The following is a 19550-nucleotide window of genomic DNA, read 5'->3' on the forward strand; positions in this document are numbered from 1 at the left end:
CTGGCGGTGACGAACGACCATTGAAAGTGCTGCCCTCCGAACCGCAGTGAGAGGCAACGCTTCCCGAATGTGCAGATGGGTGTACCGTTGGCGGCAAGCAAAGCGGGGCCCCGGCCCGTGGTTTGCTTGTCGGACGCGGAGGCGGGGAGGACGCTTACCTGCGCTCCTGTGTCGCAAAGGAAACGGCGCCCAGACAAGGTGTCCGTGATGAACAGGAGGCTGCCGGAACGGCCGATGCTCATGGCCGCAAATGAGCGCCGGTCCGGTCGTTTCCCGACCCGTCAAAAGAACACGGCGGGCGACACGTTTTAGCCTTGTGGCCGAACCTGGCGTGGTAGTAGCACCAGGTTTGCGGTGGTGGCGGCCGCGTCGGCCGTGCTGGCGGCGGTGGTCGTGGCGGCGGCGGTGGTGGGCGGGGCGCAGCAGCGGCCACGAGAGGAGCAGGGGGCGCCGTAGCCGCAGCGCCGGGATCCACCACGGCAGCACCGTAAACCGACCGCGTGTCGCAGGCCGCGAAAAACTTGTCGGCCTCTCCCGCCAGGGCGCGGGGTTCCTTTATTTTGGACCCGGCCAGCGCGAGGCGCACCTTTGTTGGTAGCTGGCGTAGGAACAGTGCCCGGAATAAGAAATTCGGGGGCTGTTCTCCCAGCAGGGACAGCATGAAATCCATCCGTATGGATGGTCGTGTGTCGCCGAGGGCGGGAAGGTCAAGGAGGCGGTCGGCTCACGGAGGCCGAACGCGGCGAGGAGGAGACGTTTGAGGGCCTCGTACTTGTGGTCGCCCGGCGGGCGCCGAAGGATGGATACGACGCGGGCGGCAGTGCCGGGACCGAGGGTGGCGACCATGTGGAAGTACCGGGTCTCGTCCGCCGTGATACCCCGGAGTTGTAATTGGGCTTCGGCTTGCACAAACCAAACGTCGGCTTGCGCCTCCCAAAACTCTGGGAGTTTGATTGCGATGGCGTTGGTAGCCATGGCGCGTTCAGGGGTCAGCAACGGCTGTACCCAAGCGGGGTCACCAGTGTGGTGCTGAGCACACACGTCTCGATTACCAGAGAGGTAGGCCACAACGCGATGGTACAATCAAAGAGTCTTTATTTTAGAGCTCGCACTTCAGCACTGGGCGGGCTCGAGCTTAGAGCCCGCATATATGTGCCGAGGCCACGCCTAATCCCGGGGCGTGGCCGATCGGTCGAAAGGCGGGGCAAGTGCTCTCGCTCCCCGCCTGGACGCTCGCGCCACCCACTGGTGCGCGGAATTATTGCCCCTTGTGCCCGCCACACCATCGTGTTTCAAATCCACGTGACAAATCCATTGTTGACAATGTCATGCAGTGATGGCGAGCACCAATATGGTAGCAGGGTGGAGTGTGTTAATATGTCTGGTTGAAGGCTTTGGGTGGTGAGGGGGCATGAAGCCAGATTTTAATCTTACAGCCGCCATATTGGTGCTCGCCGTCACTGCGATGCCAAGCGAAAGACGCCTCAGAGCTGTCACATTCACAATCGCTATGTCGTATGTACTCCCGACACGTGTACCAAATTCCCGATACATGTAACTGTACCAAATCAACAGTTAAAAGGATTTTGAGCCGATAGCTGTTACGGCCTTCGCAAGATCGATGGAGACAGCGATCTGTTAGCGTATACACCGCCCAAATAGCTATGTGGAATTCTCTCATCTGGAGATTAAATGTCGTTTGAACTTTGGCCGAGGTCATTATTTACTTTTAATGATGTTTATATACGAATGATGTTTAATGATGTTTATATTGGTTTTGGGTCGTCCTTTTTTTTTTTTTTTTTTTTTTTTTTGTATACAAGATCGAGGCTCGTGAAAGAGCGAACATTAATCACACAGAAAGACAAACCGACACATAAAACATATAACATAGGGAGCGGTAGACAAGATGGGGAGAGAGGGGGAAGGACACAAACACAACATTTGAGAGCAGGGACCGAGAGACATGGAGACATCGAGAGATCTGAGAGAGGGCGAGGGCTTTGGGGGGGGGGGCGTGGGAAGGGGGCGGTGGGAGAGGTATAAAACATATGGACACTGCCAGGACTTCCAGGAAAGAAGTTGGAATTTCAAACAAGGTGGATCTGGGGTGAATTAGCGGGGGTAGAAAAGATCAAGGTTTTGGATGGGGGAAGATAAGAGATGGTGGTGAACAGCTGTTTTAAAGACCTGGAAGGAGGAGTGGGATTGAAGGGAGTGAGGGAGTTTGTTCCAGAGGCGGGAGAAAAGAGGAATGAAAGAGTGAAGGTGAGCAGAGAGCCGAGATTTCGGCAGTTTAACCATCAGAGGGTTGCTGGCAGATCTTGTGCGACCTGTAGGAATATTTGGGGGACAGAGCACAGAGAGAGCTGGGGGTGCAAGGCCGGAGAGGAGTCGGTAGAAGACAGAAAGACCACCTACCTGCCTGCGGTGAGTGAGTGAAAGGCCCTCAGAGATAGCTTCATCGCGGGAGATTCCAATAATTCTGAAAGCTTTGGTTTCAACAGCGTGAAGCCGAGCTAGGTGTGAGGCAGGAGCACTGGCCCATAGGGGAGAACAGTATTCCATTGAGCTGCGGATGAAAGCCTTGTATGTGGTGAGGAGCTCAGGTGTGCCGAGGAAGGACTTCGCACGACGGAGGATGCCCAGTCGGCGACTGGCTTTGGAGGCCAGCTTGGAAATGTGGTTTTCCCAAGAAAGATCATGGCAGATAGTGAGACCCAAAATCTTGAGCGACAGAACTTCTTGGAGAGGATTGTTGAGAAAGTAGATGGGAGGGTTGTCCAGTCGATCTTTTAGGAGAGACATAGTAAGAGTGTGAGATTTGTCAGGATTGAAAGACATGTTCCACTTGTTTGACCAGTCTGTGATTTTGTCCAGGTCTTCAGAGAGTGAGGAGGCAGCAGACTGCCGATCTGAGGGAAGAGGAATGGAGCGGCAGAGAGTGGAGTCATCAGCAAAGAGATAGAGAGGATTTTCGAGAGAGTCAGAGAGATCATTGATGAAGACCAGAAAAAGCACGGGGCCCAGAACACTGCCTTGGGGAACTCCAGCCTGAACAGGAAGAGGAGATGAGAGAAACCCATTCAGGGCCACACGTTGACGACGACTAGAGAGGAAGTCCGCCAGCCATGCGTGGAGATTTCCATGGATACCAAAGGAGGAGAGTTTGGTGAGCAGAGCGGGGTGCCAGACCGTGTCGAAGGCACGTGATATGTCGAGGGAGACAGCTCTAATTTCCTGTTTGGCATTGAGGACCTCCATCCATTGTTGAGACAGCAGAAGCAGCATGTCCAGAGTAGAGTGACCTGGTCTGAAACCAAATTGATGATCAGAGATCAAGCCATTGGAGAAGAGGAAAGATTTCATATCCGAAGCAATGATGGATTCCATGACTTTGCTGATAATTGGGAGAAGGCTGATTGGTCTGTAGTTGCTAGGATCTGTTTTTGCACCTTTTTTGTGCAAAGCGGTGATGTTGGCTGATTTCCAAGCAGATGGCAGTTGACCTTGAGCAAAAGAGAGGGTGAAGAGAACAGAGAGAGGGTGAGATAGAGCAGCAGAGCAGGATTTTAGGACCCGTGGGCTGATGCCGTCGGGTCCAGTTGCAGAATCAGAGTCGAGGGTTGACAGAAACTTTTCCACCTTGTCAGGAGTAAAGGACACGGAGTCCAGGAGCAGCAGGGTACGACTGGGTATGGTGGGTACAGAGAGGGATGGGTTTGGGACACAAGATTTAGAGGCAAACACAGAGTTGAGGCATTCAGCTTTTTCACGTGCGGAGTCAGCTGTGTAGCCGTTTGAGGTAAGGGAGGGGATGGAGGGGGAACAAACACCAGAAACGGATTTGACCAGACGCCACCAGGATTTGGAAGAGGGAGACAGATAAGAGAGTTCGGTCTTGAGAACGGAGAGATATTGTTTCCTGGCTCTCCTGAGGGTGGACACACACTTGTTTCGGGCTTTGTGAAAGGAAATGAGATTTCCTTCCGTTGGATTTGCTTTCCAGGAGACGAAGGCAAGTTGTTTCTGGGCAACAGCCTCACCACAAGATTCCGTGTACCATGGACGGGAGGAAGGGTATGACAACTGAAGACGAGATGGGATAAATCTGTGCATGAGAGAGAGCAATTTACTTTGGAAGAATTCCCAGGATGAGTTGATGTCAGAGGTGGTAGAGATGGGAGACCAGTCCAGATGATTGATGGCTGCTTTAAGACCGTGCCAGTTGGCCTGAGTGAAATGCCAGACTCGTCGATGCTGAGCAGGCTCCCTGAGGATGGTCAGAGAGATGTCCACTTTAACAAGGACATGATCAGATGATCCGATCGGAGCAGAAGAAGAGCAGCAGACATTTTCAGGGAAGTTAGTCATAACCAAGTCCAGAAGAGAAGATGTTCCGTTGACTGAGATCCGGGTCGGGAAATTGACAGATTGTGTCAGTCCCAGTGAGTCGCAGAAGTCCTTTGCTGAGGAGCCATGGCTGGTGAGAGAGGTACCCACACCCAGCCAACTGGCATGATGACAGTTCAAATCACCACATATGAGGAAGAGAGAGTTGGGATGAGTAGATAGAAGTTGGTCCATATCATCAGACAGCGAGATGTAGATGGAGTCATCACTGTTTGGTGGACGGTACAACACACATATGAACAAGAGGTGGGAGCGAAGGGGAAGCCATAGCCAGAGGTATTCCTGGGGGTGAGGTGGAGAGAGTGCAGTGCAGGGCGAGTGAGGAAGAGAGTTTTTGATAAAGATAGCAACCCCGCCTCCAGGACGAGGCTCAGGTCTATCATACCGGAGGAGGGAGTAGCCCGGGAGAGATACTATGGAATCAGAGACATCATAAAGGAGGAAAGTTTCTGTTAAGCAGATCACGTCTGGTTTGACAGAAGCAACCTGTATGGAGAGATCAGTTAAGTTTGAACGAAGGCCCCAGATGTTTGAGGTCCATACCGTTAATGAAGAGGAAGGGGGAGCATCAGATACAGAACAGGGGGGGAGGAGGGGTAGGGTAAGATGTGGAAGAGGTGGAAGAGGTAGGGAGAGGTGTTGAAGGTGTGTCAGCGATTTCAGAATAGCTCGGAGAAAGGGAAGGATGGGGCGGACAAAAGGTTTGATGGTGATTGGGTGAGCCACAATGAGGTGTTATTTGAGGAGGGGGAAGAGCGAGGCAGAAGGTTGGGGGAGATGGAGGTGAGAGTTTGAAGGGGGAAGAAGCGGGGAGGACGCTTTGAGGAGGGGGAGTGAGAGGGGGGAAATTGAGAAGCAATGAGGGTGGGGAGATTTGAAGGGGAGGGGTGAGGGGGGAGTTTGGGAGGGAAGGGACAAGGGGAGGGATTTGAAAGGGATGGGATATGGGGGAGATTTGGAGGGGAGGGGTGAGGCAGGAGTCTAGGAGGGGAGGGGCGAGGGCCGAGGGGGCGTCTTGGCGGGGAGGGGTGAGGGGGTAGTTTAGGAGGGAGGGGGCAAGGGGGGAGATTTGAAAGGGATGGGTGATGGGGAAGATTTGGAGGGGAGGGGTGATGGGGAAGATTTGGAGGGGAGGGGTTATGGGGAAGATTTGGAGGGGAGGGGTGAGATTGGATTTTTGAAAGTGTACGATTTATGGGAAACGAACATTTATTGCAAAATGAGTTTCTTGTGACCTTCGAGTTAAAAATACGTTTAAGGACGCTGGATGGAGGATGGAGTGCAGGAGAGTTTAGGGAATGTAGAAAAAAGGCACTATAGGAGATGGATATTTTTTTTGGGATGAATTGATTTGGTGAGCAAGTCGAAAGCAGCCTTTTAAAGAAGAAGAAGAAAAAGGTGTTATAAAATATGACGGAATACATAACTTGAGGGGAAAGTGTAAACATTGAAGGTTAATGAGTGAAAACTATCTGGGGAAATGGGGGAGAAACACGTGGTCGAAGAACGAACGAACGAACGAATAAGAATGAATAAACGAATGAGAACAGAGAAGGAAATGTTTTTTTTTTTTTTTTTTTTGAGTTGAGATTTACACAAGGAAGTAGGCTATGGGTGAAAAGACTGGGAATACAGAGAACGAAAGTTATTGGATCACAAACGACGGACCGCTGAGAAAAACAAAGCCTCAAGGTTGTACAGTGCACACTGTACAAGGCCTCAAGACACGACACGAATTAACACGATTTTCAATACAGGTATGAAAGATTTGCACCGAAAAATCTTCGTCGGGACACAATATACGTACAACACCATAAATAAATACAGTTTTAACGAAAATACAAATGGGAACAATCACTTAACTTCGATTTCAAATCGTTCGCGACGCGGCAAAGTCCTTTCATGGGATTGTGAGTTGGAGAGACGGCCGTGACGGCGGGGAGCGAGGGGGCTGGAATTCTCTCAAGCAGGGATTCAACCCGTGTCCTTATAAAAGGTCTTTGTCCGAGGTCACCGAGTCCGATCGGGGCAGCTGTGCAGCGATCGGTGCAGCCGTTTGTGCGGCACCCGGGAAAACAACATCGTCACAGACGTCACAATGAACGTAATGCGAACGCGAATGTTATGCGGGAGTCCAGGCCTGAGAATGCTGGAGACTAAAGCTGAAATTGGGAAAACTAAATAGCCTATTTTACTCCAGGGGATCCCAGGAATAACCACCAAAAATATCTTTGTGATCGGTTCAGCAGTTTTTACGGTACCTTAGAACGAACGAACGGACAGACAGACAGACAGACAGACAGACGGACATTTGGTGAATTACAGTAAGATTATGCACATCCGACATGGCAGTGATTCCATTGAGGAATGGTCAGTGAGATCAGCTTCATTTACTCAAAGAATAACAAGCCAGATACAATCTATCTATAATTCCAGTAATCTCTGTGTGTATGTTTGTATGTTTGTATGTTTGTATGTTTGTATGTTTGTCTGTGACCGCTGTTTCTCGACAACCACGGGTCCGATATACTTGAAACTTGCCAGGTATATTGCTGGGGACCTGAGGATGTGCCTTTTCAAGGTTTCATATTAATCGGACAAGTAGTTACCGAGCTATGGCGATTTCTTTACCAAACTCCGCAAGCCGTTCGCTTTGGACCAAACCATTTCATGTAAATAGAGGGGGGGGGATTGTCACCGTACTCGCAAGCCGTTCGCTTTGGACCAAACCATTTCATGTAAATAGAGGGGGGGGGATATAATTTTAGATATATATATAGTACGGGCATACCCTAGTAAGAACTAAATGTGTTAAGAAAATATCTTGGTTATTTGATGCAGTCTGGCAACCTGCTTTGCAAGCGAAACTCTGCTTGTGACATAGAAGGCTACCTTCATTTCTGCATTTATGACTTCCTCCACTCATGGAGTCAACACATTGCCATCAATGCAACCCTATTCTTTCCTGTCCTCTCCCAGTAGACACCAGAGTTGCTCAAGGCACTATTTTGGGCTCAATCTTGTTCCTCATCTATATTCTTGGGAAAATGCCAGGTGCATTGAAAAGGCCCATTTATATGGTATAGTGTCCATGTGGCAAAGTATAGAAAAGAAGGGACATTCCATAGCTTGTAGAAAATGTCGAACAACAGAAAAGAAGGGGCATTCAAAAAATATCGTGTGCATGCTGGACTACCCCTGTGTTCATAGGAGGAACCCAGTAATGCTCTAGAAAAGTTGATATCAAGGAGCACCCTACATCTGGCAAATACAATACATTTACTTCTTCATGCAGCTGCATGAATCAAATTGGTGCCACTTTACATGAACTTTTCTAGAGCATCACTCAAACCCTCAACAGACCCCTTCAGACCCTGATATTTTTTATGCTGTGAACAAACTTTGGTACATCATGGGCAATGAAGGTTGTGATCAAGTTTCATTGAAATAGTGTGTGTAGTTTCGGAGAAGAGAGCAAATACCTATTTTAGGGGATCAACCTCTCCTGCCCCCTGTAATCCCCTTCAATGTGCTCAGATGTTGATGCGGTCAATACACCTTCATTAGGCATCAGATATGAAGCTTGTAGCCAAGTTTCATCAAAAGAGAATGTGTAGTTTCAGAGAAGAGATCAAATATCTATTTTTTTTGGGGGGGGGGGGGAGGGTGTCAAAGCCCCCCTCGACCCCCATAAAGAGAGCAGATTTTGATGCAGTCAATATACCACCTTTGTTATGCATCAGATATGAAGCTTTTGTAGCCATGTTTCATCAAAATTGTGTGTGTAGTTTCGGAGAAGAGAGCAAATACCTATTTTGAGTGGGGTCAAACCCCCCCACAGTCAACCTTAGACCTTGATTTTTTTCATGCTGCAAAGAAACAGTGGTACATCATGGGTGATGAAGGTTGTGGGCAAGTTTCAGCAAAATTGCATGTGTAGTTTAGGAGAAGAGAGCAAATACCTATTTTGGGGTGGGGGGGGGGAGTGGGGGTCAAAACCCCCATACATCCCCTTATTTAGCACATATTTGGATGCGGTCAATACACCTTAATTAGGCATTCGATATGAAGCTTGTGGGCAAGTTTCTCCAGTGGCGGACAGTTTCGATGATAGCCTTAGATTCCTTTTCGACCGATGCATGACGTTTTTCGGATCCTTGGAGTATGCGGAAGAAGAAGGCTACTGGATGCCCCGCCATGTTGCGTTGCGGCAATTTGCGTTGCGGCAATAGCAAACTCGGATGCATCGGTCTCAACTTCAAAGGGTATTGGCTCATCGATTGCGTTGACCACTGAATCTTCAATATCCAGTTTGAGTTGGTGGAAGGCAGTTTCAGCCTCCTTCGAGATGGGAAAAGCTTTTGTGGCACTGAGGGGGCAAATTTTGCTTGAATAGTTGTGAATCCACTGAGAGTAGTAGGCAAAAAGTCCGAGGATCCAGCGGAGGGACTTCATGTTATGCGGAATGGGTAGCTCTCGTAGGGGCCGAAGATGCTCAGCCTCTGGCCGCATTTGACCCTCCTCGATTACATAGTTTCTCTTCCTTGATAAAGTAGTCCATGATGCGTTGGAAGCAAAATACACGGTTCGTGATGCCAAATGGGACTTGCGTGAACTGGTAAAGACCTCCGCTCGATTTGAAGGCCGTTTAAGGCTTGTCTTGGTTCCTTCTGGGTACTTGATGGTAAGCACTATGCAAGTCGATGGTGCTGAAGACGTGATGCTGGGCGATCTTATTCACTGTGTCATCGATACGTGGTAGCGGGTACCCATCGAGTAGCGTAAATCAGTTGATGGTCTCAGAATAGTCAATCGCGAGCCATTTCTTATGCTTTTGTCTTTAGTTACCATGAAATCAGTAGCCGCTGAGTTTTTTTCTCGATGAATTTGTGGTCGTCGAAGCTGTACCGACGCGACCTGGTGGCAATAGGGCGACATTCCGCCGTCAGATTGCCAAACAGTTCTGGGGGGTCAACGCGTAGTGTGGTCAGTCTGCAGAAAACTAAAGGTGGGAGGTTATCACTGAATTTCAGTGTGACGCTGTCATGCTGTTTCTGGAAGTCTTGCCAGAGGATAACGTCTGTGCAGAGCTCGGGGAGTATGGACAGTCGCACGTCTTGGTAGCTTTGTCCTTTCAGGGTTAAATTGACCATGCAGAATCCAAGCGTCCTCATTGAAAGCGATGCTGAGGCCATAGAGACAGCTTCACCCGACTGGTAAAACTTTAGCAAATGTCGCCTGATGAGGTGTGGGTGAATAAAGCTTTTTGTGCTTCCACTGTCGATGAGGCTATCAGCCTCAATTTCATTAATGGCAACTTTACAGGATGCTCTTGATAGCGCCGGAGAGATGGCTGCAGATGTCACAGAGGCAAGGGTCAGGCGATTTGCTGGCGCTGAGGTAGCGCCCGCGGCAGCGGCGGCTGGTGACGAGCAGCAGACTTTAGCAAAGTGCCCCTTCTTCCCGCATTTGTTGCATGTAGCCTCGTGTGCGGGGCACCTTGTATGTGGGTGTTTCAAGTAACCACAGAAGAAGCATTTGCTGCCGGTAGCAGCTGATACTGTTGGAGCGTCGGTTGACTCGATAGTTGGGTGTAACGGATTTAGAACAGCTTGTTTCAGTTCAGCAGCGGCGGCACTATACGATGACCCCGGTGACGCCCCATATTGCTCAGAGCTCTTTTATGACGAATCTATGGCTCGTGCTTGGTCGAACATGGTCGCTAGGTCTAAGGTCCTATTTTCTAGGAGGCATTGGCGGATCAACGGGGATTGTAGTCCACTGATGAATGAATCTCTAATAAGTCCTTCTAGAATCTAGAGCTGCGATCACGGCTTGGCAATTACAGTCTTTACCCATTGTCTTTAAAGCCTGTAGGTATTCATCCAGGGATTCGCTGACTTGTTGGCGGTGCGCAGCAAGAAGGTGGCGTGCGAAAATCTCATTTTTCGGCTTTATATACACGGCCTTCAGCGTTTCAACGGCGTCCTCGTAGGTGACACAGTCCATGATGATTTTGTAGATCCTTGGCGTGACAAAGTTTGTCAGGAGAAGAAGTTTGTCGAGTCCTTCAGGAGGAAGTACAACAAAGATTTTGAAGGTCCGAAACCTGTGTGTCCATTCGTCAGTAGCCGAACTTGAGTTTAGATCCGCGTCAAGGCGTTCTGGTTGAAGCAGCCAGTCCATAACTGTGTTGATTAAATTGTCATATCATAGGAGAAGCAGAAAAAGACAAGTAGTTCTTTAGGTAGGCTTTAATCAACACAATGGTGGCCAGGTGCACAAGAAGAGGCCTAAGCAGGGCTTGAAGTCCTTAAGAGGGAACGTAACATGGAGCGGATCGTACGCAGCCTGCATGTCGTCGGCTGACCCGCTTTTATACAACAATGATCCCAGAACACAGGAAGTGAGGACACAGGAAGTGTGGTACATAGGAAGTGAGGCATCAAGAAAACTGGAATTATGTCAGTCATTCTTCACCATTTCGTGATAGAAACAAGAACGATATATAGCATGATATCTCAAAAAGTTCTGCACAGATTCAGATGAAACTTGGTGGATGAGTTGGCTAAGTGCCAAGAACAAGCCGACTCGATTTTGGTTCAGGTCCGAATCCAGATCCAGCCTATCAGTGGATGCAAAACGTAAACTGTTCACCTGGCCGAGGTATGCTCTCCACTGAGTACTGTTCTAGTTTTGTTTGTTCTGCAAATTATGCTGTTCATGGTTTGTGATGATCTTCCTTTCTTTCTCTTTTTGTTTTTATCAGCTTCCTGTTGTGATGGCATGCTAATCCATCATGGCGAGCATCTTAATAAAGCACGAGTTATCCATGTGATTGCATCACCAGCTGTTGTTTGTTCCACACCTATTGTTTCTTTCAGTGTTTTTAAAACGTTGGAAAAAACACTTTCTGTCCAGTACTGACAAAACCGCCGATTGGAAAATGAACTGTGCTGTTGGACTGGATAAACAATCTCACATAGTTAAAGCCAGAGGGAGACAGGGACTTTCTCCATGGTGCCAGGTGGGCTTTGTGGGACGAGAGTTCACGAACAAGATCCCAACTGTTCCCAGGGTCCTCAACAGCTACTTCTCGGGCAGTCAGGCTTGGCAAATGGGTCCCACCTGTTCCAAGGATCCATGAAGAGGTCCCACAATCGAGTGCAGCTAAATATATTATTTGTCCTGTTTGCACCTTCAGTGCGCCTTGGTCAGTCAACAGTCTGGCGAAGGGGGTATGGGGACATCGTGGGCAATCCGTTGGGGTCTTGACAGTGAAAAAGGTTAAGAACCCCTGGTTTAGATGTTGGGTATGTGATAATGACGAAATGATTCGGTTTTGGTGAAGATCCAGATACGAGAATTTTGAAGTGTTTCGTCATCATTGAGAGATCGGGCCAAAAACGATATGCAGCACGATATCTCAAAAAGTTATTGACGGGTTTGGAGGAATCTTGGTGGACAGGTTGGGGATGTGACAAGGACGAATGTATTCGATTCTCATGAAGATACGGATACGAGTGATTCTTCACCATTGAGTGATGGGGCCAAAAACTATATACTACGTATAGCACAATATTTCAAAAAGTTGTGGACGGATTATGACAAAACGAGGTGGATGAGTTGGTTCGGTGACGAGAACAAGGCGACTAAATTTTGGTTCAGGTCTGAATCCAGATCTGTGGACTATCAGTGGGTACAAAATGTAAACTGTTCAGTCTGGTGGAAGTGTGCTCTCTACCAAGTGGTGTTATTGTTACCCTCGCCAGAGGAGAGGGTATTGATTGCATTTGACTGTCTGTCTGTCTGTCTGTCTGTTTGTTTGTCCGCACAGAATAAATATGATTTTTCTCTGCAAGCATTGATCCGATTGAGAGGAAATTTTCACCACCGGTGCAGCTCCTCCTGTTTAATTCTTAATGATAATTATTACGTCATAGATCACGTGGTTTCGGCGCCATCTTGGAAAAAACGAAAAGCGTTACACCTCTGTATCTCCAAAAATGCTGCGTAGAAGAAATTCAGACATGGCTCATTGTAAAGAACTCTCCATGGGGAATAACATATATTAATGATGTCATAGGTGCCTCCAGAATGACGTCACAATTCGACAAGTACAAAACTTGATCCGATCAAAATGAAATTTTTTGAGCGTCATCTAGAGATAGATTGGTGGAGAAAAAAAAAATGATGATGTCATGGGTCACGTGGTTTGGCCGCCATATTTGTTTTAACAAAAAGCCTTTAAAACCACTGAACGCACGTCCTGGTGAGGGTCTGCAATCTCTGATTGCTCTTTCTTGTTTATGTTTGTGTTCCAGTGCACGTAATCTGGCTCATGGGTAAACTGAGCATCAAATTATTCGGCAACATGTGACCTTTTTGTTTTTGACATGTAACACTTTCTTCACTCTGGTTCACGGCATCATCATATTCCTGTGGATTATTTGAACAGTTCACAAACATGATAAGTTTTTGATTCCATCAATGTCTGCAGAGAGGGAAGCAGAGGCCTCCTGTCTATCTGAAAGATGAGGAAAGCTATGGCAATGCCGATTGGTGGTTGAACCTTTTTTGCTTTTTGAGGCTTTTTTTTTAATGCCTCCGCCGACAAAGTCGCGGGAGGGATTATGTTTTCGGGTTGTCCTTCCGTCCGTCCATCCGTACGGGCTAAAACTAGTTTTTCTCAGCAACCACATGCCCGATTGAGACGAAACTTTCAGGGCAGGAGTGACACCCATGCAGAATGTTTCTATGGTAATTGTGATGTCATAGGTCACGTGGTATGGCAGCCATCCTGGATTAAACGCAAATAATTAAAAAATTATGTCTCGGAAACCGCTGAATGGAAAAATTTGAAACTTGGCACATTATAATAATAATAATGCATTTATTTTATATAGCGCTTTTCAGGGAGCCCAAAGACGCTTGGACAGAGTGCAAAACATAATGCATAGCAAAACATAAAAACAATTGCAAAAAAAGAAGAATCAATAGGGAAATATTCAAAGCACAAAGGAGGGAGAAGGAGAGGAGATAGTCAGGGGTTAGATGCTGTGGGTTAAATGTTGAATGCAGTGTTGAACAGGTGGGTCTTGAGTGATGTTTTGAATGTGGTGAGTGAGGAGGAGTCTCTGATGGTGTGAGGTAGTGAGTTCCAGAGGGTTGGAGCAGCGATGGAGAAGGCCCTGTCCCCCCAGGATCTAAATTTGGTCCGGATGGGGGGGGGGGGGGGGGGTCAGGAGGTTGGTACCAGCAGAGCGGAGGTTGCGGGTGGGAGTGTGTCTGGAGAGGAGGTCAGCCAGGTAGGATGGGGCCAGGTTATGGAGGGCTTTGTAGGTCAAGAGGAGGATTTTGTACTGGATTCTCTGGGAGATGGGGAGCCAGTGAAGCTTGTAAAGGACGGGGGTGATGTGGTCACGGGTCCGGGAATGGGTGAGTAGACGGGCAGCGGAGTTCTGAATGTATTGGAGTTTATTGGTGATTGTTGAGGGTGAACCATAAAGGAGGCTATTGCAGTAGTCCAGACGGGAAGTGATGAAGGCGTGGATGAGGGTTTCTGGAGCCACGGAGGAGAGGGATGGACGGAGACGGACGATGTTTTCCAGGTGAAAGAAGGCTGTCTTTGTGATCTGTTTAGTGTATTTGTCGAAGGAGAGGGTTTGGTCAAAGATGATGCCAAGATTCCGGATGTGAGGGGAGGTGGATACTGGGATACCATCGATGTTGAGGGCAAAGTTATGGGTGGATTTTATGAGCGTTTTTGGGCCAATGATGATTATTTCAGATTTATCACAGTTAAGTTTGAGGAAGTTGATTTGAAGCCAGGATTTTATTTCAGTGATGCAGTTTGTCAGGATAGAGTGGGTGGCGGTGGAGATGGACTTGGTGGAGATGAAAAGCTGGATGTCATCGGCGAAGCAGTGGAATTGGAGACCATGACGGCGGATTAAGTGACCGAGGGGGGACAGGTAAAGGATGAAGAGGAGGGGGCCAAGAACTGAACCTTGGGGGATACCTTGGGGGAGGGGAGCAGTGGGGGATTTGCATTTATTGATGGAGATGAACTGGCGTCTGTCAGAGAGGTATGATTTAATCCAAGAGAGGGCAGTGCCGGTAATGTTAAAGGTGGTTTCAAGTCGGGTGAGGAGGATGGTGTGATCGATGGTGTCAAAGGCGGCGCTGAGGTCGAGGAGGATGAGAATGTTGAGGTTGCCAGCGTCAGAGGAGAGGAGAAGGTCGTTGGTGATTTTGAGCAGAGCAGTTTCAGTACTGTGGTTGGAGCGGAATCCGGATTGGAATGTTTCATACAGGTTATTGGCAGAGAGGTGATGTTTGAGTTGAGTGGCTACAGCGCGTTCCAAAACTTTTGACAGAAAGGATAGGTTGGAGATGGGTCTGAAGTTATTTAGGGTGTCAGGGTTTAATCCAGGTTTTTTCAGAATGGGGGTAACAGCAGCAATTTTGAGGGACGGTGGGACGATGCCTGTAGACAGGGAGGAGTTTATGGTTGCAATGATAAAGTGGAGAGAGAGCAGGAAGGGAGGCCTTGACAAAGCTGGAGGGGATGGGGTCAGGAGTGCAGGTGGCAGTTTTCATTCCTATGAGGAGTTCAGAGAGGTCAGTAGGGGAGACTGGGGAGAATTGAGACAGGGGATGGCAGGATAAGGGGGGGGAGGGCAGGTGGTTTGAGGGGGAGCGGGTGCGGCGGTGGTCAAGCTGTTGTAGATGTTTTCAATTTTGCGTTGGAAGAATGAAAGGAAGGAGATGCAGTTGTCTATTGTGAATGACTGGGTGGTGGTGTTCAGGGGGCTGAGGAGTTTGTTTATTGTAGAGAAGAGTGCTTTTGGGTTTCCGGAGCCAGAGTGGATAATTTGAGAGTAGTAGGCGGAGCGGGCGCGGGAGAGGGCATCTTTATAGTGTTGTAGATGGTCCTTGTAGGCCTGGGAGTGAACTGTGAGACCTGTTTTATTGCGGAGTCTTTCAACTCAAATTATAAAGTACTCCCAATGGGGAACAAAAGCATGATAATGATGACATAATGGGTGAAGTGGTATACCAGCCAAAAATGTTTTAATCGAATTCCTTATCCTAAAAATCTGAAATTGCATGCACATGATCTATGACCCATTTGTATTGAAATATTACATTTATGACATCATAGGTCACATGGTTTGGCAGCCATATTGGATTGAAGGAAAATATACAATAACTAGTGGGGTCACCCGTGGGAATCCCACGGGCATGGACGTGTGTGACATTTCGACATATTGAGTTAGATGCTGCACATTCATTTTTACAAAATGGTTACTGGCAAGTCATCAGATCCAGAAATGGTGTAATGAACACAATTTATTTATTTCACATATGTGACCCCTCACTCCTCTCCACCTGACACTCTCCTCTCTCCACCTGACACTCTCCTCTCTCCACCTGACACTCTCCTCTCTCCACCTGACACTCTCCTCTCTCCACCTAGCACTCCTCTCCTCTCCAATCCCTCACATTCCTCTCCTCTCCAATCCCTCACCTCTCCAATCCCTCACACTCCTCTCCTCTCCAATCCATCACCTCTCCAATCCCTCACACTCCTCTCCAATCGCGCCTCACACTCCTCTCCAATCGCGCCTCACACTCCTCTCCAATCGTGCCTCACACTCCTCTCCAATCCCTCACATTCCTCTCCTCTCCAATCCCTCACCTCTCCAATCCCTCACACTCCTCTCCAATCCCTCACATTCCTCTCCTCTCCAATCCCTCACCTCTCCAATCACGCCTCACACTCCTCTCCAATCGCGCCTCACACTCCTCTCCAATCGCGCCTCACTCCTCTCCAATCGCACCTCACACTCCTCTCCAATCGTGCCTCACACTCCTCTCCAATCGCGCCTCACACTCCTCTCCAATCGCGCCTCACACTCCTCTCCAATCGCGCCTCACACGCCTCTCCAATTGCGCCTCACATGCCTCTCCAATCGTGCCTCACTCCTCTCCAATCGCCCCTCACACTCCTCTCCAATCGTGCCTCACACTCCCCTCCAATCGCTCCTCACTCTCCTCTCCAATCGCCCCTCACTCGCCTCTCCAATCGGCTTTTCCCCGTCTCGTTTCTCTCGTTTTTCTCCCGTCTCGTTCTTTTTCTTGCTCCATCATGTTCAAGTTTGCATTGACGTTCGTCGATGGACTCGTTCGCCCGTCTCATTCATTTTCTTGCTACATCCTGTTCAAGTCTGCGTTCTTCATCGATCGTCTCATTCATTTTGGAAATAGAAGTTTCCACGCAGCGCATGAATTGTCACGATCCTCAAGAGGAATTTGTCTCGTAATCATCAAATGATAAATGGCAAGTAAATTATATTGTGGAAAATTAAAGATTTCAAATAAACCTATTTGAAGTGTATGCGCACATAACTAATTTAAAAAAACGAAGAAATATCTCTCGGTAATTTCCTGAAACATATTTTACTTCCGGATAATAATGTTGAATGAAATAAAAACGAAGAAATATATGTCGGCATCATTGTTGACGTTTTTGTGACGACTGTCATCAAACGAAAAAGTAATATATTTTAACGGAAAAGCAAAAGCGATTTTTTAATGTATGTCGACACGTTGCCGTCGGTGTCATGTTGGGCGGTGTATGATACATCATGATGCGATTTAAAAAAATATATCTCTGCATTTTCCTGCGTGTGTGGAATGTTCTCAATTATTGCTGACACCGAGTCTAAAACCATCGATAAAAATGAAATCAGATGGTGAGTTAGATTGGAGATAAAGGTGTGAGAGAGACTCAATGGCCTTGAAGTTACAGGCCTTTGAGAATTCATTTCGTTCTATAAACGGCAACTTTCATCGGATTTTCTTCCCGTTTTTTTTCAACCGAGTCTAAAACTATGTTAGCGACTGTGAAAAATGAAATGATATATCGAATTTGATTTGAAATAAAACTGGGAGAGAGAGCAAGACACCACGGGCCTACAAAACAGGCCTCAAAGCTACGCGAGTTAATAAAATGGTGGATATTTGTTTATATGAAGCCTCTCCCAGAATGGGTGGAGCTACTCTGCAAACCGAGTAAGCCACACCCCGGACAGACGTCCAACAGACAGAATCATCTACGGCTATTATAATATAGATTATATCTCTGAAACTGCTCACCCTATTGATGCTAAATTTTACAAATACCATCTAACAGCACTGTTGCTTATAGTTTGAAAATGATGTCATAGGTCACGTGGTTTGGCAGCCATCTTGGATAGACAAACGAACCTTATCCGATCAAAACGAAACTTCACAAACGTGATCCCCTACACATATGCAGAGCGATGGCATCTACCCGTTGTGGGACTATGCGGAGGCATAATGGTGACACAGTCGCATTGTTATTGTTATTTTTAAATCAAAGAACACCTGAGAGTATTGTTGGGGAACGTTGTGATGAAAAAAAAAAAAAAAAGTGCGTTTGCTTTGACAAAACGCTCTTGAACAAGTGGTTGCAACATTTTCACCACCATCGCTGAGATGAGTGAACCAGACCCACTTTTAGGCCACTATTGTTGAAATATTAACTTTCTGAGTCTTTGTGATGAAAGAAAATCTCAAGTTCTTTGTATTATCCTACTTTTTGTGCACTTGTTGAACGAGTCTTACATTTTAACTAAATATTTGTTTTGTTTTGTTTTTGCATTCAGGTGCACAATCGTATATGGTGTCCCAACCATGTACGTTGACATGCTGTCTGAGCTCAACATTCACAATTATGACATCTCCTCACTGGAAATTGGTCAGCACCTGGATTTGTAACGTTTTATTAATTTTGGTATTTTATTAGCCTCGTCCGATTGTAATTCTTCTATGTGCCAGTGAGTGTGAGAGTCCGCCTGCAGACATACTTGAATATAGATATTCACTTTCAGATCTACTCTAATCTATTCACTACCGAAGGTGGATGGAGGTTATTTGTTCACCGCTGTGTGTTTGTCTGTTTGTCTGTCTGCTTGTTACTTGCAAAATCGATTTTTCAAGTATATTGGTCAGGTGCGTTTGTGGTTCTGTCTGTCTGTCTGTTTGTCACCGGCCTACAGGTCACAATTCTAAACCGATCGTCACGAAATCGTTTTCGATCGTTTTTTTCATTAGTTTACAATTACGATAAAAACATCCCGTATGTAAACGTGAGTAACAATAATGAACGTAAACTGTATTTGTGATTTCACGTACACTGTAACTACACTAACAGTAATTTTGGAAGTCAGACCTCGCTACCCATTATTAACATTAAGCCCTTGCCCCCCCCACCCCCCACCCAAATGGAGAAGTCAAACTACGCCTATGGTGAATCTCTAGGCAAGCTCCTGATCTGACCTGTAATCATCACTTTGATCCTTTAGGTGAATGAATGAATGAATGAATGAATGAGCCTGGTGTTGGCTTAGCGGTTAGGGTGCTGGCTTGGGATCCGAGGATCCTGCGTTCGAATCCTGGTCGATCGCTAAATTAACACCAGGGGGGTTGACTCAGCCTGTCATCCTTCCGAGGTCGGCAAATTGAGTACCAGCTTGCTGGGATGAATGATCATGGTGTGTACCCCGGTTTAGAATAGGTACACCGTGACATCCTGTGCATCGTAAGAGGCGACTCAGGGTTGGCGCCAGGAAGGGCACCCGGCCATAAAAACATTCCCTCAAACAGGGAACCGTGATTGTCATGGGACCCGCAAGGCTAACCCCTGCTCTAGTGGGGAAAATGGCCTTAAAACGATCATTCGTTTTTATTCGTGTTGTGGCACGCGGCGTCTTGGGGGCTGGAGGCAGGGCCTGCACATGCCTCTCTCTGGGGCACATGTGTGGTTCAGCCTCGGCCTGCACATGCCTCTCCCTGTGGCACATGTGTGGTTCAGACTCGGCCTGCACATGCCTCTCCCTGTGGCACATGTGTGGTTCAGACTCGGCCTGCACATGCCTCTCCCTGGGGCACATGTGTGGTTCAGAGTCGGCCTGCACATGCCTGAAAACGATCCTTTCGGTGAAATGCCAGAAAATTGTATTTTAATTGTGCAATATTGCAATTGATATGAAAGGCCATTAAAATGGCAATGTGTAAATAATGTATTGTTATGATTTGGCAAAAGT

General features: G+C 47.6%; 1 protein-coding gene across 1 annotated transcript in view; it reads left to right on the plus strand.

The window, feature by feature from the left end:
• Positions 1–19550, plus strand: part of LOC137438553 (medium-chain acyl-CoA ligase ACSF2, mitochondrial) — a 152289-nt gene that overhangs the window by 98604 nt on the left and 34135 nt on the right. Inside the window, exon 9 of the mRNA XM_068133694.2 lies at positions 18111–18202. Coding sequence (XP_067989795.2) covers positions 18111–18202 — 92 coding nt within the window. The remainder of the gene's footprint in view (positions 1–18110; positions 18203–19550) is intronic.

The sequence above is a fragment of the Myxine glutinosa genome, chromosome 13 (assembly GCF_964187855.1).
Source record: "Myxine glutinosa chromosome 13, kmMyxGlut1.1, whole genome shotgun sequence".
Taxonomy (NCBI): domain Eukaryota; kingdom Metazoa; phylum Chordata; class Myxini; order Myxiniformes; family Myxinidae; genus Myxine; species Myxine glutinosa.